The sequence below is a fragment of the Lagopus muta genome, chromosome Z (genome assembly GCF_023343835.1).
Source record: "Lagopus muta isolate bLagMut1 chromosome Z, bLagMut1 primary, whole genome shotgun sequence".
Classification (NCBI taxonomy): Eukaryota; Metazoa; Chordata; class Aves; order Galliformes; family Phasianidae; genus Lagopus; species Lagopus muta.
Window position 1 is genome coordinate 37,469,950 of NC_064472.1, and position 27,655 is coordinate 37,497,604.

General features: G+C 39.6%; 1 protein-coding gene across 4 annotated transcripts in view; it reads left to right on the top strand.

Moving 5' to 3' along the window:
• The window catches only part of PCSK5 (proprotein convertase subtilisin/kexin type 5), a 264,954-nt gene that overhangs the window by 164,729 nt on the left and 72,570 nt on the right, over positions 1-27,655 (top strand). For all 4 annotated transcript variants that reach the window (XM_048930511.1, XM_048930515.1, XM_048930513.1 and 1 more), the window contains exons 13-17: positions 10,719-10,855; positions 21,156-21,299; positions 23,065-23,167; positions 23,714-23,907; positions 25,855-25,939. In XM_048930511.1, coding sequence (XP_048786468.1) covers positions 10,719-10,855; positions 21,156-21,299; positions 23,065-23,167; positions 23,714-23,907; positions 25,855-25,939 — 663 coding nt within the window. The remainder of the gene's footprint in view (positions 1-10,718; positions 10,856-21,155; positions 21,300-23,064; positions 23,168-23,713; positions 23,908-25,854; positions 25,940-27,655) is intronic.

A 27,655-nucleotide genomic window follows, 5' to 3' on the forward strand; every position in this document is an offset into this window, starting at 1 on the left:
GAATTCTGAGATGTCAAACTCAGACTTTATCTGTAGAATAGTAGACTGTAAATCATCTTTAAAACAGAAGTTAGTTGATTTTAATAGTCTTGTGTAGTTCAGCAATTATTAGCTGGCTGGAAAATTTGAAGTGAAAAGTAACAGGCTCAGTGTTACAGAAGGAAACAAGCTGAAAGAAAATGTGTTTCTAGATACTATTTGCATTTATTTTTCATCTCTCTCCTATATTATTATCCTTTCTTCACTAGCAATAAAAATCAGACAGAATAGTAATTCTCTACTACCATTGTCTTTAAGCTTTATGAATGTGATTATGACTTATGGTGTTAGCAATTTGCGTCCTACTCTTCAGGATTATTAATGAATGTAGACTTGCTTGCTTTCCAGACTGATCCACATCTAAATAATCCCACCCAGTTTTGCTAATACAGTGGCTATTAAGACATGAGGAATTGCATGCCTTCCTGGCCTTCAGTGATAGGCAGAATGACATATCTTTCCTCTTGCAAGGAAGGAGTTGTTTTGGAGACAGAGCTCAAAAGTATTTGGTTCTGATTGAGATGTAAATTGAGATGTAAACCCACATATTAATTAGAGCTTAATCTAAAAGAAAAGATGTAATAAAAATATTCTTCAATGTAGAGACATTCATGCATCAAATGGAGAGCAAGTAGTACTGGAATTTTGAGGCCCTCTAGAATATCTCCTGTGTGTCATCGTGAGTGCCATCAGTTCCTTGCTGATAAAACACATGGGTGTGCACATCTGTGTATCTTCACTGTGCTACACTGAATGAAGAACTTGCCCTTTGCTAACCATGGCAAGGCTAACCACTCTGAGCAGTTGTGAATCAGCCTTTTGTATTCTCTGTGAAAAAAATTACACTTTTCTATTCCATTTTCATGCAGCCATTCTTTCATGCTTCAAAATGAGAAAGTCTGAAACTCCTCCACCTAGCTATACAAACAAAACAACGTTGTGTAAACCCAGTGGTTGTAACACAGCTAACGTTTGGCTCCAAGCAGTTGACTCACAGCAAGTGGGAGATAAAGACTATAAATTCTAGTATTCGCAGTTCACCTCTGGTGATGATTGATATGTGGGAGAGGTACAAAGTTTAATTCATGCAGCCTCTTTGTAACTCGTATACCTTAGAACATGATTTTTTGTACACATGGTAGAGAGAGAATACAGAAGTTAAAAAAACAGTGATTTTCAGCTTTTTCTTAAAATACATTATCGGAAGGCTAAGCAGAAAATAAATGTGAAAGGCATTTTAATGTTTTCCTTTTTGCAAAAATAAATTATTAATGAGAGAGCAAATACTTGTACAGTCACATCAGAAATGACTTTCCCATGTAGGTTTCATGACTTTCCCATGTAGGCTATGCTGACTTGTCAGTCACATCTGGTTGAAACAAACTCACAGCTCCGGGTTATTAGTATTAAGGAATAAATGTATTTTGCAAACTCTGGGTCTGAAATTCCTAGAGTCCTCACAAGCCATTTCTTATCGTAAAGTGGTGGATATGCACACAGTACTTTTCAGAATGATGTTTTAAGGTTTGCTTTATTTGGAGCTGCTGCAAGAACTCTTATAGCTTACTGGTCTTGCAGATAGCATACTGAGTGCTGCTGGATGAACATCTATGCATCATGAAGTTCTGTTATTCACGAATATAAGAATATATTTACTTGGGGGGCATTTAACTGTTAAAGTATTAATCATGACGCCATCAGGATAAAGGTACTCTAATAGAAGTAACATGCAGGGATACAATGGCAGAAAACAGTCTGGTGTGTTTTTTTTTTTCTATAGGCAGAGGTCCCAAAGGCTGCTGTACATGGCTACTACCTGACCGAGACGCTTTTCTCAGACACACAAGAGCTTTTAATGCACACATACATGATTAATAGCAGCAATACCAGCTGTTTTTACTGAACCCAAGGAAAACCTCATTGCTTTACCATTACTCATCTGAGTTTAATTTGAAACAGTTTGCTGGTAAAATGTCTTAAAGTGCAAAAGGTATATTTTACACATGTGCACTTCTTCTCCACCAATTCTGGGAGAAGTCATTGAGTATTTTCTGGTGCATTGACAAACAGGTCCCTCAAGGCAGTATCTGGCCTTTTTTTCTGCATATTTTATCCTTAATGTTGGCATCCCCTAAAATGACTTCAGTAAGAAAACTTGTTAGTCAGAGGCAATGTGGATTCCTCTGCAGGCATTTGGTGGATTACACTGTCACTGGCTTGAGCCTCTTGTGCATTCTTCAAAAACTGCATTACAGGGAACATCTGCTTTGTTGTTTGGAAAGTACTAAACATGATTACATTGGATGTACTGCAACAGAGCAAAATACAGGCTTGGAAAGTGCTGGCTGCAGTGAGGATAAGGCTACAGTTATGTCCAAAGGGGAACAATATCCCCTTTCTGAAAACAATTGGCCATTGGATTTGGCAGCATCATTTTCTGAGTGGTTTTGAGGCACATTAAGATCTGTAAGAACAGAAACTCAGTACAGGGAGCCATGCAGGAAAAGCTGAATAGAAAAAGGATAGAAGAAGCAAACTTGGGGCTCATTTGTCTCCTACTGAAGTCACGGTTTGTTTAATTCTTGCCCTTTAAATTTAAAGCAGCTGCTGCCATTCGAACTGCGTAACTGAAATTTTTAGCCACGTGGTGGCAAGTTTCCAGGCCACTAGCTTCCTATGCTTATATGGCACTGACATTAACAGTATACTGTATCTACAGGATGAAGCAGTTCTAAGAAAACTGTTTGTTGCAATTCTTATGTGGTCTATTTTATTTCATTAATATTGCCTATGTCTTTTAGTTTAGTTTTGGTTAGACATTCACAGCCTTTCTTTGAAACCCTGCAATTGTAATGTCTATGCATCTGAAAATTATCCAAGTACTACTTTTGTTATACTCTGTCATCATTAGCATTAGATCAGGCAAAGAGTTCTGAGAGTAATAGAGACCAGTAGAGACCCAACATGAATAAATAAATTTAAAAGGTAAAGGTTTTTTTTACTACTGTTGATCTGCCCACTTCTGCAGCAAAGGCTGATGGTATTTATATGCAAAAGAGTAAATGAATGCATGTAAGTGACACCATCTTCCATGAAACTTTAAAATCCATCCTGGAACATGCTCAAAGATAGATGTGGAAGAATGAAGTGCAATATATCTGAGATTTAGAATGACACGTGCCTTTCTTTCATAAGTGAGAGGAGCAAATCATTAATCAGAGGGATCTGCACCATAGGCATGTGTGGGATTATAGTACTCAATATTTCTATTTCAGTTTCAGTAACAAATTAGAATCTATAATTAAAATTTCAAATTTATTTTCCATAGTAGAACTGGAAGTGAAGACAAATGGGTAAGCACATGTTTAGAATGCAGCTAAACGTTTTAGTGTTGTATTAAACAAAAACAAAAAAAGAAAAAAAAAAAAAAAAAAAAAAAAAGACAGACAAGAGGAAGAATGCCTAGGATTTACATGTGGTGTAGCCAACACACCCAAAGGACAGATGCTGCTATCAGTACAAACAGGGGATGTAAGGATAGAGTACAAGCCTGCTGAAAAGAACTTAGGGGTACTGGTGCATGGCAAGCTGGGCATGAGCCAACAGTGTACTCTTGTAGCCTAGAAAGCCAACCGTACCCTGGTCTTCATCTAAAGAAGTGAGGGAGGTGATCCTGCCCCTTTCCTCTACTTACCTCACCTAGGGTACTGTGTCCAGACGTGGAGTCCTCAGTACAGGAGAGACGTAGACCTGATAGAGTGTGTCCTGAAGAGGGCCACAAAATGATCTGAGGGATGGCACTTGTCTGCTGTGAGGATAGGCTGAGAGAGCTGGGGCTCCAGGTTCAGCCTGGAGAAGAGAAGGCTCTGGGGACACATAATAGCAGCCTTTCAGTATCTAAAGAGGAGCTATAAGAAAGAAAGGGACAGACTCTTTAGCAGAGTCTGCTGTGATAAGACAAGGGAAAATGCTTTCAAACTAAAAGAGGGGATATAGATTTAGACTGGATATTAAGAAGAAGTGTTTTTTTACAATGAGGGTGCAAGGTGCAGAACAGGTAGCCCAGAGATGTGGTGGATTTCCTGAACACATTCAAGTTCAGGCTGGATGGGGCTCTGAGCAATCTGATCTACCTGCAGATGTTCTTGTTCACTGCAGAAGAGTTGGACTAAATGACCTTCCAACTAAAGTCTCTTCCAACTAAAATGATTATTTGATTCTATGATTCTGTGACAAAATGGTGCCTGACATAGAAGTGAGTATGAGGTAAAGGTATGGGTGGAACTGAAATCCTCCATGCAAAAAAAATTGTACCCATTGACATTTCTCGACACTTGCTGAACATTTATGGAGACTCAACAGTGAATGTGAGCACAGTAAGATGGTGGGTGGTGTGTTTCAGCAGTGATGACAGCAACACTTGGGTCACCTCTGCTGGTGCCAATTTTTAGAAGTGTGGCATGCAGCCTCTTCTTCAGTGCTGGTGAGATATGTAGCTAATAGTAGTGAGTGTGTTGAAAAATGCAATGGTTTATAGCTGAGAATTTGCTCTATGAAATAGTGGTTTTGTTCTCTTTGGATCTGTGGTAGTTTCCAAGGAAATAAATTGGAGGCATTAGTTTCAGAGCAACCTACATACATTTGCACCAACAACTATGGTGAGAATGAATGAATCTTTTCCTAGCCGTATGTAGATTTGGCTCACCTCAATCTTACCATATCAGCATCATGTTTCACTTTGAATGAATTGAATTGTATGACAGACAGCCAGTCTGAGCCTAGTCAGTTATCACTTTTCAAACATACTTGACCAATCAGGATATGAAAATCTGTTTAGAGTGAAGTTTCTGAAGATATATGTGTGATTTGAAGAGCACACAGATTCTTTTACAAGTCATCCATAGAATCAGCCACACAGCTGGCTGAGCAGCGCAGCACATGGAATTCAGCAGCCTGATAGATATTTTAGTCATGACAGAAAGTTTTGTGCTGATACGTATAGCCCTGGGGGACTTGTTCTCCACAGTTAAAGATGATGTTTGCTGTATTCTCCACTACCTCAGACTGGCAGGTACTGTACCCTGTTGTTCACGCTGCTCTTCTCTAAACAAATTTTTCATGACAGCTCAAAAGATTTCTTCATTGCTCCATAAATTTAACTGCAATAACAAATATGGAGTATAGATATAAGGGGAAACATGTACTCTTTAAATAAATCCTTAGATCTCACATCCAGAGGTTTTAAGTGATCTTCCCTGACATAAGTATATGAGAAAGTTTCTTAAATGCCTGTGCGCCCTCCAATCATTTCTTTTTTTCTGAGTACTTAAATGCAGGAGGGCAGTATTGCCCTACTGAGAGTTAATCTGTTTAAATCAGTTTGGGCTGTCTGTGGCTCTTTAGGGGCTAGAACTCCCAGGGGGACAGGTGGTTGAACCCAGCGTAGAAGAGCCATTTTGAAGAGAATAGTTGACCAAAGCATTTGAAATTGCACAACTCTGTACTCTTTTCAAGATATAAGTTCACTTTAAGTCTTGTGGCCAATCAGACCAGTAGGCAAGGACAGCTTGCCTGTCAGGCTGCCAATTTAGTAGGCTGGAGCCCGTCATAAATACAGACTGCTGTAACAGAGGAGAAAATAGCCTTATTTTGCCAGCTACTGCACTGCTTGCAGACCCAGCCACCAGCCTGTGCAGGGTGTATGTTTCCTGGCTCTCAGTGTCATCAACTGAATATATACAGCACGGCTGTCAGTCACATCAGTCGGATGCAGCTGCAGTTTCTGGGATGAGAAATAGACCTGGATATTAAAAACAGACTTTTATGTGTTTACCTCTTACTGTTGTGATGAAGGATTGTGGTATCACCAAATAGATCCCCACCCTAACTGCCTTTTCTCATACAAAACCAATTTGCTTCACTAATTAAAAAAAAATCTACTTTTTGTGCATTTTGTATCTTGGAAATTTTCTGATAATAATTTAAACTTTTTTTTTTTTAACTCTTGTACATTTAGCTCAGAGACTTGCATGTTCTCAATTTTGGAGTCTCTTTAAAGCGACTAATTGTCACTCGTGTGAAAATTGGCTTACAAATGAATATTTCTGTTTGAAGTTACTTTCTTAAGCAGAAAGGCAATGTAATTTCTAGGCTGAGTGGATGGTAGTGAAAGAAGCCAAGACTCTTAATTTATTTTAAAGAAACAAGTAATTTACTCTACGCCCTGTAAACTTTATGTTCTCATACAGACCTACATATGGTGCGTACAGAGTATATTAAATTATTTCTGATAAAAGTCATTATCTTTAAATGCAATGCTATTCACCGTATCAGCAGCCCAAAATTAATTTCTCTGAATATAGATGGTCATAAAAGCACATCCTCTTTAGCTTGAATTGCTTTACCAAGAAAGGTCACCAGAGCAGTTCTGGTGTACTGTTGTGATTGTGTCTGACAAACCTGATTTCATTCTATGACAAGGTGACCCACTTAGTGGATGAAGGTAAGGCAGTTGATGTGGTCTACCTGGACTTCAGTAAAGCTTTTGACACTGTCCCCTACAACACTGTCTAAAAGACGATGGGTTTGGATGGGCATACACTCCACTGGGTGAAACACTGGCTGGATGGCTGGGCCCAAAGAGTTGTGGTCAGTGGAGCTAAATCCAGTTGGCAGCTGGTCATGAGAGGTGTCCCCCAGGGCTCAGTACTGGAGCCGCTTCTATTTAACATCTTTATTAATGATCTTGATGAGGGGATTGAGTGCAGTAAGTTTGCAGGTGACACCAAGTTGGGAGGGAGTGTTGATCTGCCAGAGGGGAGGAGGGCACTGCAGAGGTGCCTGGATAGACTGGATCGATGCGCCAAGGTTAACTGTATGAGTTTCAATAGGGCCAAGTGTTGGGTCCTGCATTTTGGTCACAACAACAACAGGCAACCCAACAGGCTTGGGGAGGAGTGGCTGGAAAGCTGCCTGACAGAAAGGGACCTTGGTGTACTGATGGGCAGTCAGTTGAATATGAGCCAGCAGCGTGCCCAGGTGGCCAAGAAGGCCAATGGCAGCCTGGCTTCAGGAACGGTGTGGTGAGCAGGACTAAGGAAGTAATCCTACCCTTGTACTCAATACTGGTGAGGCCAGTTGGCCAGTTGAAAGGGTTGTTAAGCACTGGAATAGGCTCCCCATGGAGGTGGTTGAGTCACCATCCCTGAATGTGTTTAAAAACTGTTTGGATGTGGTACTCAGGGATGTGATTTAGCAGAGCTTTATTAGAGCTACGGTGGTATGGTTAGGTCATGGTTAGACTCAATGTTCTTTAAGTCTTTTCCAACCTGAGTGATTCTATGATTCTTTGTCAATAAGTTATGAAGAATCAAATGCTGTCTCTGTTTCGTACTTATAAGTGTGTTGCATACATAAGTGTAAGTGTTGCAGTCACTGGATTGTTTCAAGTATCTTGTTAACTAAAACAATAATTAATCATGCCACATATTAATAATTCACTTGTTCACGATCAACTATGTGTATTTCCTTGCTGAGTTTTGACTAGGCATCAGTCTAACAAATAACAAAATCAGTTAACAATCTGGACTGGCTCCAGACTTCAGACTCCTTAAAATAAGCTGTCTGATACGTTTTCTTTTTTTAATCCACAAAAATGCACCTGACAGTTTTGTAAGTACTTCAGTGATTTCATCCTTTCGTTAACTTCTCTGAAGGGGAAATTTTACTATGTTTTTTCTGAGAGTTTCATGCATAAACAGAGCAACACAAAAATACTTGGACCTGTGAGTTGATATAACTTGCAGATAGCCTTAGACTCCTATCTTGCTACTAATTTTAACTCATTTTTTTATGTCTGTAGCTTTTTAACTCATTTCCAGAAGCAAAACTCATACGTTAAAATATGATATTTTAAATCTTACATCATAAACCACTGCTGAAAAACACCACTCATTGCCTTATTGTGCACACATTCACTGTTTGATCTCCATAAATGTTCAGCATGTGTCAATGAATGTCACTTCTGCATGGAGGAATTCAGCCTCTACTGTCATACTACCAACATCTGCCTCTGGAGCTGTGGGTCAATATAATAAAATAGGAAGCATTACTTTTAGAGCAGCCCTCATAGAGCCTACAATATAATTGTACAGAATTGATATAATATACTACGTAATTTAGCTGTCATATTGTCAAGGAGGAATATTGCTGCTTTGACTGATTGTTAGCATATTCAGAAATTAGTATATTAGCTGTCAGCGAAATGCCATATGACAATTTGACTGTTGGAAATAACCTACATAATGATTTAATTTAAACACAGCCACATGCAAACACTGGGTAGTGACTGAATAATAATTTCTACCCTTTCAGTAAATGACGTGTGCCATATGTTTGTGAAATTTGCTGTATTCAAACAACTGAATTAACAGTGACATGGAACAGGCTAATTTCTGATGGCAGAATGTATATATGTATATATATTTATATATGTTTATACTGGATTGTGAGAAGAAAATTTCAACCATTTATCAGTGAAAATGAAGTCTAGTTTTAAAGATATATATCTATTTCAATTTAAGGAGTACTGTTGTAAGCATTCATTTAAACTGGAAAAGGGTTGTATACGTGAAAGTGAAAATCAGATGTGTACTGAGTGTGTATATAAGGTGCTCCGTGCATACAGTTCCATACAAGGGATATTCAAGTGAGGACTGTGTCTGTAGGCCCACAGCAAATCTGGCCCCATTCCTTTGATTGACTGGTTTTCAGTAAGAGATATCAAAATTTATTGACATCCAGATTGAGTGTTTTTACAAGAAACTGACATATACAGTGCTTTTAAACTACTTTCCTTTCCCATTGTTTGCTTGTTCACTTACACAGTCTTCTGAGACTAGAGCTTGAGATGTACTTAGAAATTAACAGTAAGGAATCAAGTTATTGTAATATATTGTGTACTTTTGTACACTTTTACATCTTTACTCTTTAGTAGGGAAATATTGGTGATAGGTGTCTAGTTGGACTAGATGATCTTGGAGCTCTTTACCAACCTTGGTGATTCTGTGATTTTATGAGTCTGGATTTTTCTTCATTTCCATTGAAAGGAGGTTTTCAATTGACTGGAATTTCTACTGTAGGGAGCATTTTTTATCAGAAATGTTTAAACATTGCTTTCAACAGTAAGACTTTCACAGTAAGAACCAAGGTAAAATAATGAAAAATACATAAATACATATATGCACATATATGTATATTTATTTTTTTCAGTGCTGAGCTGCGATTAGATCTTACCTTCCATCCAAATCTTTGGAATACCAGACAAAACACTTTGAGCACTGAATAGAAGTCCAAATTCTCTTGTGACTTTCCATACTTTTATTAATTCCAGTTTTAGGTAACAAAATATGGCCAATCCACTCTCTCCTTCCCTCATCAGATTAGCACCATTTTGCAGATTCTGAAATGGGCCACTGTACAAGGATCTGTTATAATCCAGGCCTGAGTTTCAAACTCTTCACCCAAGATCTCAGTAATTACAGTAATGTTAGTTAGAAAAAACCATCAGATGACATTAGTCTTTCAATTTTTACTCAAATTACTTAGATCATTCCAAAAGTAATGCCCCCATTTTATCTCCTTGGAAATTACAACAGATACAAAGAAAACAATAATGTTTGATAGAGGAAATTCTCAGCTACTGAAGACTATTTTTCAACATAGCCATCACAGTTAGCTGTGCATTTTTGCGAACAAGAGCCTGCACATTGCTATTGTAAAAATCTGCACCACTGAAGGCGACCTACTGTCACCATCATCACTGCCATAATGCACCATCCACTGCCTCACTGTGCTGACATCCACTGTTTGATGTCCATAAATGACTAGGAAGTGTTAATGAATGTCAGTGGGCGCAATCTTTTCCGCATGGAGAAATTCAGTGATACAAGTTTGCTTCACCTGCACTTCCATGTCAAACACCATTCTATTATACTGCCCCTCTACTGCCATCTGTCTCATAGGAACAAAATGTAATAGAATATTGTTAGGAAGGTTCAACCTCTGCTGCAATACCACCAACATCAGCCACTGGTGTTCTGGGTCAGCATAACAGGATAGGATGTATTACTTTCAGAGCAGCTCTCATGTAGCCTGTCAAGTATAGAGTGATAATTTGATCATTTAAGATTGGAGACCAATGTTTCTGTTACATTTGATTTTCTATAAGGAGTTGCATATATTGATCTGTAATACTGTCTTGTTCACTCCGTCATTTTTATTTTTTTAATTCCCTTTTATGTATTCCAATCCAAAGTGAAAAATGAGTGTTACAGAAATTTTCCAGTGTACAAGTTTGTTTTCACCTCGTGCTGTATGTTATGCACTTTTCCCAGGAGACAAGGATCATATTAAACTGAAGTAATGATTTTTTTTGTAGTGAAATCTCTTTCCATTCTTTCATGTCATGATAAATGATTACATGTAAAGAACCTCCTCCACCAAAAAAGTAAGGAAACTCTTGAATATACTTCAAAGATATGTGGGAAGACCATCTTGAATAACATTATGTATAGGCACAGATGAATTATCTGGCTTACTAGCATGTCATTCAGTAGTCTGCATAGTTGGACTCCTTGAATATTATAGTTCACTTAATATAATGTCGTGATTTATTGCAGGCTATTTGATCATTCCATGGAAGGATTCAAAAACTGGGAGTTTATGACTACTCACTGCTGGAGTGAAAAAGCAGCAGGTGATTGGATCTTGGAAATCTGTGACACGCCATCTCAGCTGAGAAATTTCAAGACTCCAGGTATGAATCTGACCTTTTTTGGGGCTCAATGAATTTAGAAGGATGTTTGCAGTTGTTAATAAAGCCTTGACTGTTTTCCATCATTTATATATGCCTGCAATATCTAATAGTGTGAAGATGAGAGTGAAGGCAGGACTTTGAAGAGAATAATAGATTCATAAAATGGCTTGGGTTAAGAGGGACCTTAAAGATCATCCAGTTGCAGCCTCTTGCCATGGCAATGGTTGCCAACCACTATCTAGGTCTTCAGGAGGGCAGACTTGGAACTATTCTGAACACTGGTAAGGAGGGTCCCTTGGGATTCAGTCTTAAAGGGTAAAGGGGTCCAGGAAGGCTGACCAGTCCTTAAGAAGGAAGTCTTAAAGGCATAGGAGCAGGCTATCCCCCTGTGCCTTAAGATGAACCAGGGGGAAGAAGACCAGCGTAGGTAAACAGGAAGCTTCTCCTGAGGCTCCGGGAGAAAGAGAATCTACCTTTTGTGGATCAAAGAACGAGCAACTTGGAGAGAGTACAAAGAAATTGTTAGGATACGCAGGGAGAAAATTAGAAAGGCAAAAGCCCAATTTGAACTCAGCTTGGCCACTGGAGTAAAAGAGAACAAAAAATGTTTTTACAAATATATTAACAGCAAGAGGAGAGCTAAGGAGAATATCAATCCTTTACTAGATGCAGGGAAATGACTACTAAGGATAAGGAAAGGGCAGAGGTTCTCAATGCCTTCTTTACATCTGTCTTTAAAAGTCAGACCTGTAAGTCTCAGATGGGGAGCAGAATAAACACCCCATGATGCAGGTAGAGACAGAGACCTACTACTCCACCTACTCCACTACTCCACTGTCACAAGTGCATGGGGCCAGATGGAATCCACCCAAGGGTGTTGAGGGAACTGGTGGAGGTGATTGCTGGAGAGGTCTCAGAAGATTGGAGGTTTGCCAGTGTAACTGCCATCAACAGGAAGGGTCATAAGGAAGATCCAGGGAACTGCAGGCCCATGAGCATGACCTCAGTGCCAGGAAAGGTTATGGAACAGATAATCTTGAGGGAGATCACATGACATGTGAGATGACATGTTCACAAAAGTCAGGTCCTGCTTGATGAACCTGATCTCCTATGATCAAGTAGCCTGCCTGGTGGATGAGGGAAGGCTGCTGATGTAGTCTACGTAGACTTCAGCAAATCTTTTGACATGGTGTCTTTTGACACTATATTCTCTTGGAGAAGGAGGCAGCCCATGGCTTGAACAGGTACACTCTGCGGGGAGTACCACAGGAGAGATGCTCCAGCCCACTGATCATCTTTTTGGCCTCCTGTGGACCTGCTCTAACAGCTTCACATCTTTCTTGGATGTGGAGACCCTCCATCTGAGCACAGTACTGGAGGTGGGGCTACAGAAGGGCTGAACAGAAGAAGCCAGTCTTCTCCCTTGCCTGGCTGACCACCCTTCTTTTTGAAGCACCCAGGTTAGATTTGGCTTTCTAGGCTGCAAGTTCACACAGATGGCTTACATCAAGCTTTTCATCCACCAGAACCCCTAAATTCTTCTTCACCGTGCTGCTCTCAATGAGCTCTTCTCTCTGAAGTAAACCATTCATCACTAGCTTCCACCTGGGCATAAAACCATCAACTACAGACCTCTGGTTGTGACATTACAACCAATTCCTTATCCCCTGAATAATCTAAGCATAGAAACCATATTTTTTCCAATTTAGAAATAAGAATGTGATATAGGACCTTATCAAAGGCCTTGCAGAAGTCCAGGTAGATGACATCAGTTGTCCTTCCTTTGTCCACTGAAACCATCGCTCCATCATAGAAGGCCACCAGATTGGCCAGGTATGATCTGCCTTTGGTGAAGCCTCACTCATATTGCTTCTTCATCTTGCATGTATCTGAACCTGTCTTCCAAAAGGAACTGTTCTGTGATCTCCCAGGCAGAGAGGTGAGGCTGCTGGCCTGTACCTTCCCTGATCTTCCTTTGGATTTCCTTCTTAAAAATGGGAGTGGTTTCCCTTTTTCCAGCCACCGAGAACTTTCTGAATACAACAGAGAGTGGCTTGGCAACAACATCAGCTAGTTCCCTCAGGACTCCGGGATGCCATGTCCTACGAGGGCCATAGTCTGCTATGTGTTCAGTTTCAAGAGGTTGCTCTTCTCTTACAATAGGAGGAATTTTGGTCCCCCAAACCTTGCTTAGATGTTCAGGGACATGAGAGATGTCTGACAGGCACTGAGTACTGAGACAAAGAACTTGCTGAGTACTTCAGCCTTGTTGATGTTCATTTTTGCCATTTTTTCCCTTCATATTTTTCAGAGGGAGTGCACTCGCTTTGGCTTGTCTCTTTTGACCAATGTGTTTGAACAATCACTTCTTGTTGTTTTTTACATCTCCCATAAAGTTCAGTTCCGTTTGTGCCTTGGCTTTCCTTATCCCATCTCTGCACATCCAGATGGCATGCATGTATTCTTCCCAGGCTGCACATCCCTGCTTTCATCGCCTGTGCATTTCCTTCTTATTTTCAGTTTAACCAACAGCTCAACCTTGCCAATTTTCTGCCTCCTCTGCTTGATAAAAAGCATTATTCTTAATTTAATTTATTGATATGCTCTTCATTTTTATGTTGCTGTTATTTGCTATTTAAGATATGGTTGTCTCTTATTCTGAACTTTAGTCTGATTTCCAAGAAGAATTTCACTTTCTAAAGGGTAAATGGCTGCTTTTTAGCCTTCAGATCTGTTGCCTCAAAGCGTAAATATGGTCTTTGGCCATTTAGAATTAGATCATACCAGATAGGACTACTGTTACTTCTGACAAGATAAGAGAGTCAGTGCTTTAATGAAAAGCTAATATTACTAGATTCAATTTTCAAGAATAAAGATAAAAAATGGAAACTGCAAGTGACACATTGGAAAGAAGTTATGGTATTTCCAATGCAGGCATTTGTTTTCCTGGTTGTTGATTACAGTTTTTTCAGACAGTTCTTCCACATAAGCTAGAACAGCCCAGAGTGAAATTTCCGGTTTCTCTCATAGCTGAGACAGAATCCAAGTATTTATTTCCATGTTGCTTTTCTTTGCTTTGTATTTGATATCCTACTCATAAGAAAAAGAGTAGCATTTATCAATGTTTATATAAATTGAAAATCTCACTATACAGCAGAAAAAACCTCATGGCTTGCTGCACTGGTAGGTTGCATCATGCATCATGCGTGTAGGCAAAATGCTGAGATCTCACAGTTGTCTGCTTACAAACTACTCTTACAAAGAATTTGACATTTTTTGACATTTTGAAACACTCTTCTGCTTTTAATGTCCCTTGTGCTGTTCAGCTTCATTCACCAACTTCAGTATAACTGTTTTGGAAGACATGGAGATTGAGGTAGGAGTTTTCAAAGAGACTTGCAGGAGTAAATGCTTACTTTTGTTTGCTGGTTTTGAGAGATGAATGTATAGTTCCCATGGGCCTACCAGAAATTTCAGCCTTAAAAGCCATTTTGAAATACATACTTTGTCTGCAGACAAAAGTAGCAGTTTCTGCATGTATACTGATCGTAGTCTTTCCTTCAGAGCTTCACATCCAAGTAAGTAGAAAGCCTTTAGTAAAAACAATCAAAGGGAAAATATCACTTAAACAAGTAAAGATATGAATAAAACAAAGGTAAGAGAGGTATATACAACTGATATATTGGAATTTGTCTCTTACTTCATACTAACGCTTACTCTGAACAGCAAGTCAAAATGTAATCATATTATTTTGGAAGTGACAAATCTAGTTCATTGCTGCTTTCTGATATCTTAAAATTAATTACTAGAATTCTGCTATAAAATAACGTATTTAGGAAAACAATGACATTAGCAGTAGAATTAAGTTATAATTCAGTGAACTACAAGATACTTTACATTTCAGCTATGTAGACTCAAAAGGCAGACAGGATTATTTTTATTTTATTTGCTGAAAATGCATTCTGAATTCCGAGAAATAGATGCTAACTTGAAGCCATAAAAATATATCTTTGTCTATATAAGTAAGGAAACAGTGATTAAAATGTGAAATTCTTAAAATCTCCATGCTTTAAAATATGGAAGATTAAGTAATATTGTGTCAGTTCAGCTTTGTCCAAGAAATCATTACTTCTGCAACTAGATAGGAAGATGGAATACATTTTCTTTTGTTTTGTTGAATTATTCACATTGGTCAGAAGGCTATGTGCAGTTCACCTGCTCAAGGTAAACATGTCTCTCTCAGAGGAGACAGTCATGCCGGGAGGGCAGCTCATCCAGGCTCTCCTGCAGCTTGCAAACTCAGTGTGTCTATTTCCACTGTGACTTGGAAAAAGCTAGGGCACAAGAGGAATTCTAATGTGAGAACACAGTTTTGTCCAGTCTCCTTACTATTCCAAGTGGATAACAGGCCAAACTCAGCTGGGTTTTTACGGTTTTCTTTGTACATAAGTAAACCTTCTCATTTCAATATTATGACAAAATGGAAGTGCTGATTTTCTATCTGAAACATAGATCAGCTTCACACAACTGCAGTTGAAACAGATGGAACTGAATGAGAATTTTAGTTTTTTAGTTCTGCTCTTCATTAGCTGAATTGTGTTCTGTTTAGTGCAGCAGATGGACAGAGAGGCAATCTCTGCTTTTTAAAAAGTCTTTTTGCCTGTCTGGCCACCAAATCAAGCTCTCTTGTTGCTTTTCTCCGTTGTCTGCATATCCTGATTTTTTTCCGCATGCTAAACTAGCAATCTCAACTCATTTTTTTTGTGAAACCTGGTATGTAATGTAGTGAGCAGCAGCCTATTCTGAAGACCAACATAGTCATTGTTATTGTCAAGATTGTTCAACAGCAAACAACTTCTTATTAAAGTTAATGAGGTCTCTAAGGTGGTTAGCATTATATATTCAAGTGGTTAACTGTAAGCACAGAGTTTTAAAAAATCCTGATTATCATCCTTCAGAGCTCTGAAAGGAAATAACATTGTCAGTTCTGCAATACTAGCTTCATTTTATCTGCGTCACTCTTTCTTCACCATGGCTTTACGTTGATGAAATGTCCTTAGCAAAGTGTCATTCAAAAAAGGTATCTGGCAAAATAGTCATAGACTACATAGAACAAAACTATACTGATTTTTTTGTACATCCAGATAATTTTAAGTGCTTTTGAATTTGATAGAAGAAACAGCATAATTTGATTGTCATAATTTACTAAACGGAAAACAGACAAAAATCAGTTTTTTTCAACTCAGTCTTGCACTTAGTAATCCTAGAGCAGCTGGAATCTCTGCAGCCTAAAGGACAAGTTAGGATAGACGTTTATGCAACTGCGGAACCCAGTGGCTCATCCAGTAGGCATGAAGGAGAGCCAAAGAGCAACACGCTTCAGCTGTTGCCCTCTTTTCTGTGCCCTGGCATGCTCCCTACACCGAAACCTAGAACAGAGCCTTTTGAAAACTCTTCATCTGGGCTATCCACCACACATCTTTCATAGCCCTTTTATGTCACCAAATCACCACATACATTTCCAGCTTTATACTATTCCTACATGCTTCTCTTTCATATGATTCACTGTATAGGTCTTAATAATCTGTTCATTTCTATTCTTTGTATATAATTTTCTCAGTTGTATGGTGGCTAGTTATATGGAGCTGATCATTTTTTGCGTCAGCCTCTGGAAGAGGAGAGGATGTGGAGAAAAGTAAACCTCCTCAGCTGAGCTGAGGAAGAAAGCTCATATGCTCAAGGAATCATACGGGATACTCTTTAGTTTCTTCTTACCACAATGTAAATCACTTCTTTGGATCTTAGGTGTTTATATGCATTTAGATTTCACAGGCTGTGGTCTGGTGGTGAGTTTTAATCCTGGTTCATTGAACAGTATTTAGTAATACATCCCTCAGCTTTCTAGACTTATTCTTACCTCTTAATGAAATTTGTCTAGTAACACGTCAGTTCAGAAAGTTGTGAAAGTGGATGCCATATATTCAGCTGTTTAGTCATGTTAGAGTTAGTCTATACACTGAACAGGATGTGAACAGAAGGTACTTCCATGCAATTTATGGTGCCTGTGTAGCCTGCAGTTCATCAGGCTGATATCACCATCATGCTTGTTTCTTTGTGTGCATGTGTTTGTTTAAGTATTGAAAGGTCTTATAATTAAGAGCTGAAGTTTTCCTGTAATCAAATTGAGAACAAAAACCCAACATGCCATCATATCCCTGCCCTGGCAAGGCAATGCCACATCTGTTGCCTGTAAAGAATGGCAGGGTCCAGTTCATAAAGCAGTGCATGAGACTTCTGCAATTAATTCTGTAGAATTTATGGAAACGGACTTGTGCTTTCTGTGAAACACTGTGCTATACCCTTTCTTTTGCACATATAACATGGGACCTCTGCTATGTACTAAATACAAGCAGGGTAAGGGATTATTACAGCCAACCAAAATGATGGAAGCAGCCAAAAATGGGAAAAGAAAGATTTTGGCATAAACATGCGCACTTTGTCTATTCATTATTAAAGAGAGTATATGTACATATAATTGTTTATTGAAATATTTTCATTGTACAAATTAAACCTGCCTTGAGGCGGGCTTCATTTATTTGCTGGCAAGTCACATGAATTTTTTCCTTCTTTATTTACTGAATAGTTCTTAAAAGGCAGCTAATCTCTTGACAGACCCTACATTATTACTCTTGCTGCTCTTTTGCATTAGGTATGAGGTCAAAGCCCCAAACCTTACTGCCAGTATGTTAGTACAAACCCTTCCAGTAAGTCTGGACACAACAATATTCTGTGCCCAAGAAGCATCAGTGCCTGTGGTTATTTTTAGTGGGTCCTTGCAAATATTTTTTTGTAGTATTCAGTACTTTTACCAGTGTTCTGGAAGACATATAAAATCAACACTTTGAAACTTTAGTGATCATTGGAGCACAGTAAAGGCAAGGAGAAAAAATTTAGAGTAACAAAGCAACGCAAACAGTTTTCAGCTGCTTTCAATATATTATAATCAGTGTGCTGTGAAAGTGAGTTGAAATGCAGAAAGGACAGAGAGCATACATGGTGAAGCTATATTCACTCCAAGACAAATCATTTAAGAGAGCTGTGTTAGTATCTGTCAGATAGTGATCATTCTTTGGCAATAGGAGATTCCTCAGCTTAGCGAGACTTACAGAGCTGGACAGTTACCCATCAGATGAAGTTTAACAAGAGCAGGTGCCAGATTTTGCACCTGGAATTTGTCAATTCTGGATATATGCAGAGTGAGGGAAAAGAGGCTGGAGAGCAGCCCTGTGGAACGGGGATCTGGGAGCTGTGGTGACAGCAAGAGGAACATGAGCCGGCAGTGTGCCCAGGCAGCCCAAAGAGCAACCGTACCTGGGGTGCAGCAGGCCCTGCACTGCCAGCGGGCGAGGGGAAGGGCTGTCTGCTCTGCTCTGTGCTGTGCAGCCTCACCTACAGCACTGGGTGCCACAACAGAAGGACATAAAGCTATGAGGGAGCATCCAAAGGAGAGCTGCAAAGATGGTGAATTGTCTGGAAGGCAGAATGTGTGAGGAGCAGCTGTGGTCTCTTCATTTGCTCAGCTGAGAGAAGAGCAGGCTGAGGGGAGGCCTCATGATGGCATCCCAAAATAGAATCTTTCAAATTCAGATTCATTTTCTCTTTAATCTTCTGATGAGAATCATAGAATCACAAGGTTGGAAACGACCTATAAGATCATCTAGTCTAACCGTCTCCTCATCACCATTGCCACCACAAGCACTAAACCACATCATGCAGCACGTCATCCAGACGCCTCTTGAACACTGCCAGGGATGGTGAGTCCACCACCTCCCTGGGCAGCCATTCCAGTGCCTGACCGCTCCCTGAGAGAAAAAGTTCTTCCTTATGTCAAATCTAAACGTCCTCTGACACAACTTGCGGCCATTACCCCATGTCCTGCTCATTGCCTGGGAGAAGAGACCAAATCCCTCTTCACCACAACCTCCCTTCAGGAAGTTGTAGAGTGCAATGAGGTCTCCCCTGAGCCTCCTCTTCTCCAGACTGAACATTCCCAGCTCCCTCAGCCGCTCCTCATAGGACCTGTGCTCCAGACCCCTCACCAGTTTCGTTGCCCTTCTCTGGACACGCTCCAGGACCTCAACATCTTTCCTGTAGTGAGGAGCCCAAAACTGAACACAGTACTCGAGGTGCGGCCTCACCAGTGCTGAGTAGAGGGGGATGATCACCTCCCTGCTCCTGCTGGCCACACTATTTCTAATGCAGGCCAGGATGCTGTTGGCCCTCTTGGCCACCTGGGCACACTGTTGGCTCATGTTCAGCCAAGCATCAACCAACACCCCCAGGTCCTTCTCTTCTTCACACTCATCCAGTCACTCATCCCCCAGCCTGTAACGCTGCATGGGGTTGTTGTGCCCAAAGTGCAGGACCCGGCACTTGGCCTTGTTGAACCTCATCCCATTCACCTCAGCCCAGTGGTCCAGCCTGTCTAAATGCCTCCGAAGGGCCGCCCTACCCTCAGGGTGGTCAACACTACCTCCCAGCTTGGTGTCATCTGCAGACTTACTGAGGGTGCAGTCAATCCCCTCATCTAGGTCATCAGTAAAGATATTAAACAAGATGGGCCTCAGTACCGACCCCTGGGGGACACCACCTGAAACGGGTCACCAGCTGGACTTCACTCCATTCACCATGACCTACTGGGCACGGCCCTCTATCCAGTTCCTTACCAAAAGAAGGGTAGACCTGTTCAGACCACAGGCAGCCAGTTTCCCCAGAAGAAGCCTGTGAGGGACCGTGTCAAAGGCTTTGCTGAAGTCTAGGAAGACTACATCAACAGCCCTTCCCTCATCTGGCAGACGGGTCACCCAGTCATAGAAGGAGATGAGGTTGGTCAAGCACAACCTGCCTTTCACAAACCCGTGCTGGCTGGGCCTGATCCCCTGGACACTGCGTACATGCTGTGCAATCTCACCCAAGATGATTTGCTCCCTAACCTTCTCTGGTACTGAGGTCAGGCTAACAGGCCTATAGTTCCCCGGATCCTCCTTATGGCCCTTCTTGAAGATGGGAGTCACATCAGCAAGCCTCCAATCCTCTGGGACCTCACCAGTTAACCAGGAACACTGATAGATGGCTGAGAGGGGTTCAGCAATCACCCCCGCCAGCTCCCTCAGCACCCGAGGGTGCAGCCCATCCAGTCCCATGGACTTGTGACAGTTCAGACAGAGGAGGAGCTCTCTGACTGTCTGCACCTGAATCGCTGGGGGCATATTCTAAGCAGTGTCCCAGACTTCCAGATCAGGGCATAAAAAGCCCAGAGGATAACTGGTCTGGCTATTAAGAAGAGCTGTAAACAGAACAGATGTAAAAAAGAACTGTACATTTCACAACCTGCTGCTTCAACATAGGTAAATGTAATCAAGAGGCTATGTTAAGACCAAACCTAATTACCATGTTTTCAAGCCAGGATATAATTTTTTATCCGTCACTGCTTGAAATGTTATTTCAGACCTGAGTCTTTTTCACTTTTCGTGGAATTAATTTAGTGGTGAGTGTGGACAGGGAGGCGAAGTCTGAATATTTACATTTTGACAGCTTGGACTCACAACTTGAAAAAAAACACAACACAGAACTTACATAAAAGTACTTAAATACTTCAGGCTGAAAAACACTTATTTTCTTCTATCACTTAGATACTGAGAGCGTAAAATATTGGTCAGACAGTGAAGTGACGTATCTGTAAAATAACTAGGCCAAAAAAAATAAGAAGGAAAGGCACATTGATATTCTACTATAGAGACTTTAAAAGCGTTTGTTTCCTCTTCATTGAGATGTATTCCATAAAGCTATGAAATGCACTCATGAGTAATAATTGACAAAATATAACCCTGTTCTGAAGTCAGAATTCTGAATACAGCTAGTTAGTTGAGAGATATAATAATAACTGGACGATTCACTTTCTGAGGAAAAGCAAAATCTATAGTAAAAGCTCCTTGATGAATATCAGTATAAGTTTTCCAAATAACTATATGGCCTAAGGTTTTTGGTTATGGTTTATATTGAGTTCCCCCGTACAGACTTTAATTAGACTTACAAGAGGAGGGAGTGCAAAAAATACTGTGTAAAATCTGGTTGAAAAAATTATGCTTTCTCAGTTTACAGTGCAACACAGATTGTACTTTCAATATTAAACTAAGCAAAGTCTTTCATGCCTACTTAGAGTTCCTGTTCACAGTGATATATTTTGTAAGACAGAGAAAATATGAAATGATGTATAAAACTAGATTTTTAATACTTTTAGGCAAATTGAAAGAGTGGTCCTTAGTACTGTATGGAACATCCATCCAGCCATATTCACCAAGAAATGATTTTCCAAAAGTGGAAAGAGTACGCTCCAGCCCAGTTGAAGATCCTACAGAAGATTATGGAACAGAAGATTATTCAGGTGCGTACATTAATTTAGTCCGTGCATTTACTGCCCTGAGACTCTGCATATATAAAATGTTGGACTTCGTATTGTCAAAATATGGTCATACATTGTGAAGACTCCTGGCTTGCTTACTTAGTATCTGTTTTCTTCCATGTTTTGTGTCTCCTAGATCTTTTGCATTAGTTCAAGACTAGGATTCTGATGCCACTGTAGGATTTGTGGCCTTCAGTGCCTGGGAATTAGGCAGTACTGAAAGTTTCCAGAAACAAAAACAAAAATAGCCAAACAGAAATATGTTTAATAAACTGAGCTTTTCATGAATTTCCTCTGACTAGAGCAGTAAGGTTGTATTTATATTTCATCTGATTAGTTAGAAGTGCAGCGGCAAAATTGATAACAATTATGCAGGATTCATGATATTTGTAAGTGGAAAAATCAACGTACTGAAGCTAGAACACAGTGTTGACAGAATGACTTTGCAAAAACAGTTTCATAAGGATATTCTAGGTTTGGAAGTAGTGGGAGTTCAGAACAATTTGTTTCATAACATATGAGTTTTTAGACAGTTTCTTATTTTTAAGCTATGGTTAACATTCTATGTAGAATGCACTACTTTTCATAAATATTTAATATATGTGTGCACAAACGTATATGTGAAGAATATTATTTTCTACATCTACGTACGTTGTTTCTTGTTTATCCCCATAGAAATTTTTCAGTGTTTTCATTAGGCTTCAAAAGCGTTAGATTTTTTGTGCTGCAGAATAAGTCAAGCTGGCAGTATTCCTACATGTATTCTGACAGTGTCAGTACCTTTACCTAGGTGTTCAGTGCTGATGAATCTTAAGCATAACTCCTGCAAGCTAACAGCACAGTGTTCAATTCAGAAGTTTGTTATTACAGTCTCCTGTCATAGTGTGTCAGACACGCAGTCCCTATTTTTGCTGGAGAATTGTTCAACCCCTTGTTTTGATAGATGACGAAACACTGCTGTCTCTGCTGTAAAGGTCACTAAGCTTCTGTTGTATGAACTTGCTTTCGTTCAAGTTTACTTGATATTAAGAGCCATGTAAAGGTGCCTGGAAAGCTTAGAAGTTTCATTTACTATGGAGCAATGATCCTGACACAGTTGAGAGTTCACACATATCCTTGTACCCTACATAAAGGCAGGAAATGATGGCTCTCTCATTCCCTAGCTGCTTGGAACTGTTTGGAAAATGTAAACATGACTCTGGATGAGATGAAGGACTTGCTAATAAGCAAAAGTTAGTCGAGGCTTTTGCAGCATATAGCAGCACAGAGGGAGGTGAGTCTGGCCACTGGGGGTTGGATCACTTCTGCTGTGGTAGCCACTCGGACCACCTGCCCCTTTGTTGACTAGAGTAGCTGGTGATTATGTTGGCCTGCTTGTGATAAGCAGCATTGCTGATCATTTCATATTATGAATTTCAGAAGCCTTTGCATGTTTCTAGATAAAATTTAGATTGATTTGTTAGTCGTTAGAAAGTAGGCTGTTTGGATTCTGATAGATTACACAGAAGATGCCATGGCTGTTAAAAATTATGTATCAATATGAACACATACTGAGGCCAGAGTCTGCAAAGACCTTCAAATATTAAAAAATTTCTCCTTTCACTGTGGTCAAATTACAGTTTGGACATAAGCTCAAATACACAAAAACACAGTAATTGTATTCTGTGTTAAAATAGTATATTTTGAGGGGTGCTAAGTACCAAAGGAGAAGTTTTAATTCCTTTCCTGTATTTTGCTTTTCATACAGGTCCGTGCAATGCAGAATGCAGTAAAGTAGGGTGTGATGGGCCAGGACCAGATCATTGTACTGACTGTCTTCACTACTACTACAAATCCAAGAACAACACACGGTAAGACCAAAATTTAAAAAAATCTTTGCTTCGTAGATTCCTTAGTGTGTATCTTAACTTCCTTTTCTCTTCTCTTTGCTGCAGTCATGGATTATTTATTTTCCTCGAATTTTGACAAATTTTCTTAGGAGTTAAAAAAAACCCAACTGTTTCAGAATTTCAAGTACAGCACTCAAACACACTTCCCTGATTATTTCCTCATTTTTTCTGTGAGAGGTTATTTGTGTGTAACTGTGATAGCAACTACAACTTCAGTGACTGTATTTGAATAAGATAGGAAAAGATGTAGATGGTCAAAAATTGTACAGTGTGACTGTCTGTCGAGGTGTTTGCCAGTGAGATAGCATGTGCTGTAGGAAAAAAAAAAAAAAAAAGCAGAAACAGCCTGATGCAATGCTGTGGAGGGTTACATGATCATTAGAAAACACATGGTCATTACAAAAGCAGCAATGCTGAGAAATACTTCTGCTTTGCAGTCATGGTCCAGGAATGTGGTGGCAGGTTATTTCATTAACGACTCTGCCTTCTCTTCCCTGCTGTCTGCAGGATCTGTGTTTCGACCTGCCCACCTGGTCACTACAATGCAGACAAGAAACGCTGTAAAAAATGCTCACCCAATTGTGAAACCTGTGTTGGAGGCCATAGTGACCAGTGCATGACCTGTAAATCTGGCTACTACCTGAATGAAGTAACCAATAGCTGTATTACCACCTGCCCCGATGGGTTTTACCTGGATAAGAGTTAGTATTACTTACTGTTTCTTTATTTTGGGCTACAGAATTTGATCTGGGGAGGCTGATGGAATACTGATAAGCAGGAAAAGTATGTTGAATGCATCTATCTCTTATCCTACTCCTCTTATTACATTGTTGCTAAGTGTGATCAAGAATCTACTCAGAAATTAACCTTTCTTCATTTTAAAAATCATGCTTAGAGGCAGGATTTCATTTGTGGTTGTGAATGGGAGTAACCAGCAGAATGAATGTAGTCCGCAGTCAGCTGCAGGACAGAGCAGGTTACTGCCACTCCAGAAGGGAAAGTCCAGATTGTGAGCACGAAGCATTCCAGTTCCCCAGTCTCCCATGCTGTGAGAATGCTGTAGAAGAGGGCTGAGAAACTGACCATGGTTGCTGAACTGGATCTCTGAGAAAATTAGGCTCCTCAGGTGGAAAAGGTGGTTGCAGTTAATGTTTCAGGCAGGTTTCTGACCTGTGATGATGAGATAACTCAAGAGCAGTAATTCTCTGCCACATGAGATGCAGGGCTTCCATTTCCTCCTGAGATTGCCCACTTTATTTCCAACTTTGTGTAACAAAAATGGACATATATTAAAACATATGCTTAAACTACATGGACTTCAGTTAGCTTTAGACACGTGTTTAAAATACAAACGTGCTCAAAGCACTTGATTCAACTGCAAGACCTGAGCAAGGGTTGCTCCGAAAGTAATGCCTCCTTTTCTGTTACGTTGACCCACAATGTCAGAGGCAGAAGATGTTGGTAGTCTGAACATTCCCACCAATATTCCATTACATTTTGTTGTTGTGAGACAGATGGCAATAGAGGGGCAGTCTGACAAAATGGCATCTGACACAGAACTGAGAATGAAGCAAAAGGGTAGAATTGAATTTCTCCATGCAGAAAAAGTTACACCAACTGACATTTATCGGTACTTGCTGAATGTTTATAGAAACCGAACAGTAGATGTGAGCACAGTGAGGTGGTGGGTGGTACATTTCAGCAGTGGCAACAGCAATGTGAAAGACAGGCGACGTTCTGGATAGCCAAGCATCCATGCCATGAAATGAAGAGCATCTCGACGAGCTCATCTGTATGAATCAGCTAATGGTAGAGACTGTGTTGAAAAATACTATTTTGTAGCTGAGAATTTTCTCTATCAAATAGTGTTATTTGCTCTTTGTATCTGTTGTAGTTTCCATGGAAATAAATAGGAGGCATTACTTTCGGAGTGATCTACCTAACCTTTTACTCTCTGTGCCATGAAGCTGTCTGTTCATTTTTGAGGATTAGTAAATTCAGGTACTACTCTAATTTTTCCATTTGCCACTGTATGAGAACTACAGTGAAGGGATTTCCCTTCCACCCAACCAAGATGTGTAAATGAAAATTTACGAAAATGGGACCACAAGGTTTTTCTTCTCAGAGAGTTACATGGCACCACATCTCAGAGACTTCTCTTGAAGTAGGGAGCTCATGAGATGAGAAGGCAGATGTTAGGTAAATTATGTCTCATCTTTGTTAAGATCGAAATTGTTTCTTTGAACAGCAATACATGTAAGATAGGACAGACTATTTGCATGTAAGGTATAAAAAGTAAATTGCAGGATAATTCCTGGAACATATGGCAGCCATTAGTGCTTGACCTGCTGTATGAAAAGCCAGTGTAAGTCCATATTGTAAATAGTTTAAATATAAAGCGTTTACAAAGATTTTTGAACAACCTCAGAACATGATATTTCTGCAGAGGCTTCAGATATAATATGATGAAGATAGTGTTTATGGATAGATCTGCTGAAGGAAAAACCTAATGACAGAATTTAGACATTTTCGTCTGTCTTTCTGGTTTCAAGCTAGAAAACTGTAAGACACATAATAATATTTCCAGACAGTTTTATAAAATATAACTGACCAAGGTTTTCTGGGCTGTTTTCTTTTTTTCTTTGTAGATAAGATTGTTTGCCGAAAATGCAGTGAAAACTGTAAGACATGCATTGAATTCCAAATCTGCACAGAATGCAAACATGGGCTAAGGTAAGGAAAAGACAGCTGTCTCTAAAAGCAGTACACAAAGAGGCTAATGAGACTGGATGTACAGTGAAGAATACTAGATAGCTATTCAACCTTGAATTGCCACCGTTTCATGTTTTCCATTGATGTTTAGGTTCTAATATAGTATTTTATTGTGCCAGTTTGGCCAACAAAGGGTTTTTAAAAGACCTTTCATTTCAGGTATAGTGCAAGCCAAACTTATGTGGAAAACTGACTTCTGCACTTCTTTGACCTCCAGTGTGGCAATCAAGGATTATTTTAGAGGTTGAGCTGATGAGTCATATTAATCTCTGATTCATTCCTGTGATAGTTAGGAACTATTTTCTTATCTTTATTGTGTTTCTTCATACATCAGTCATTCACTTATCTCAAGTACCTCAGGCTCCTTTCTGTTATGATACAGTGTGCACATTATTTTAAGCAGCAGTGGATATTTTTATTTCATAGGAGGACTTAATCATTCCTGAAACTGATAGGTAAGGCCCACAAAGCATCAGTATGTATTCCAGGCTCCTTTATGAATGAATGACCTTTTTGATATAAGCAGCTAAGGTCAAAAATCTTAAAAAGTCTGTGAAGGAGTGTATGCTGGCTTCATGCCATAAAAAATATCAACTTGGTATTCAGTAACTGTAGGGGTTCTTCTTTCAGAGTACAGTGTTCTGCAAATGTTTTGACATTGAGCTTTTACTTTTTGTCTAAGTGGAATTTTTTATTTCAGACAGTAAAAGCTTAAAGGTGTTTGTTTACAGAACATGAAGAACTAGATTCTCACGTTTTGTAAAGGATTTTTCATATCAATACATTGCATTTCTATTTTTCAAGTGCCTGCACAGTTTTTATTACAAATACATATTTTCTTAAAAAAAAAAATAATAATAATTAAAAAACAAGAAAAGAGACCCTTTGAAGAGGAAGTGTGATCTAATGGGAAGGAAAGCATAGGATTGAATGTGGTCTGTTTACAGTTTCTGTGAAATATGAGTATCTGCTTTCCTTTTAAAATGTAATTAAATTTTCAATCCCAGTTAGAGATTTGGAGAATTTTAACATACTCAGCATGGCTTTCTATGTATCTGTGAAATCAATTTAACAGGGTAGCAGTTCAGAAGTTCCAACAGTTGGCATATATGTCAGAATACCCAAGACTGCATATTTGTGACCTTATAGGACACAGTCTCTGTCACAGCTATGTCCACATTTCCTGTATTTCTCAGGAGCATGAACCTGACCACTGGAGAAAGACAAGTGTAATCTGTGAGAAAAAGAAGGAGAAACAAATGTCTAAAAAGTCACTTATATCTAACGTTTACTTGGATAATATTAGCCAGCTGAGACTGGTTTTTGGTAATGTTTTCAAGGAACATCATCTGCATGGATATGACAAATCAGAAATCATTATCATCTCCAGGACATGCATTTTGCATTCCCTAATGATCCAAAGATTAGCGCATATTCTTGTCAAGAAAATGCATTTTCTGGTCTTGTTAGATCAGTAGACAGGAGTTTGGGTGGGACTCGGGAGGCCTGTATCCAAGTTCTGATCCTGCTACTGGCCTATTAACTAAACTCAAGCAAATGACTAATTCTCCCATTTCTAAAAACATGATAATGCTACCTGACTCACAAAGCACTTTGAGGTTGTTGCTGAGCAAAAGTAGGTACTCTCACATCTGTTGAATTTTTCTTTTTTTTTGT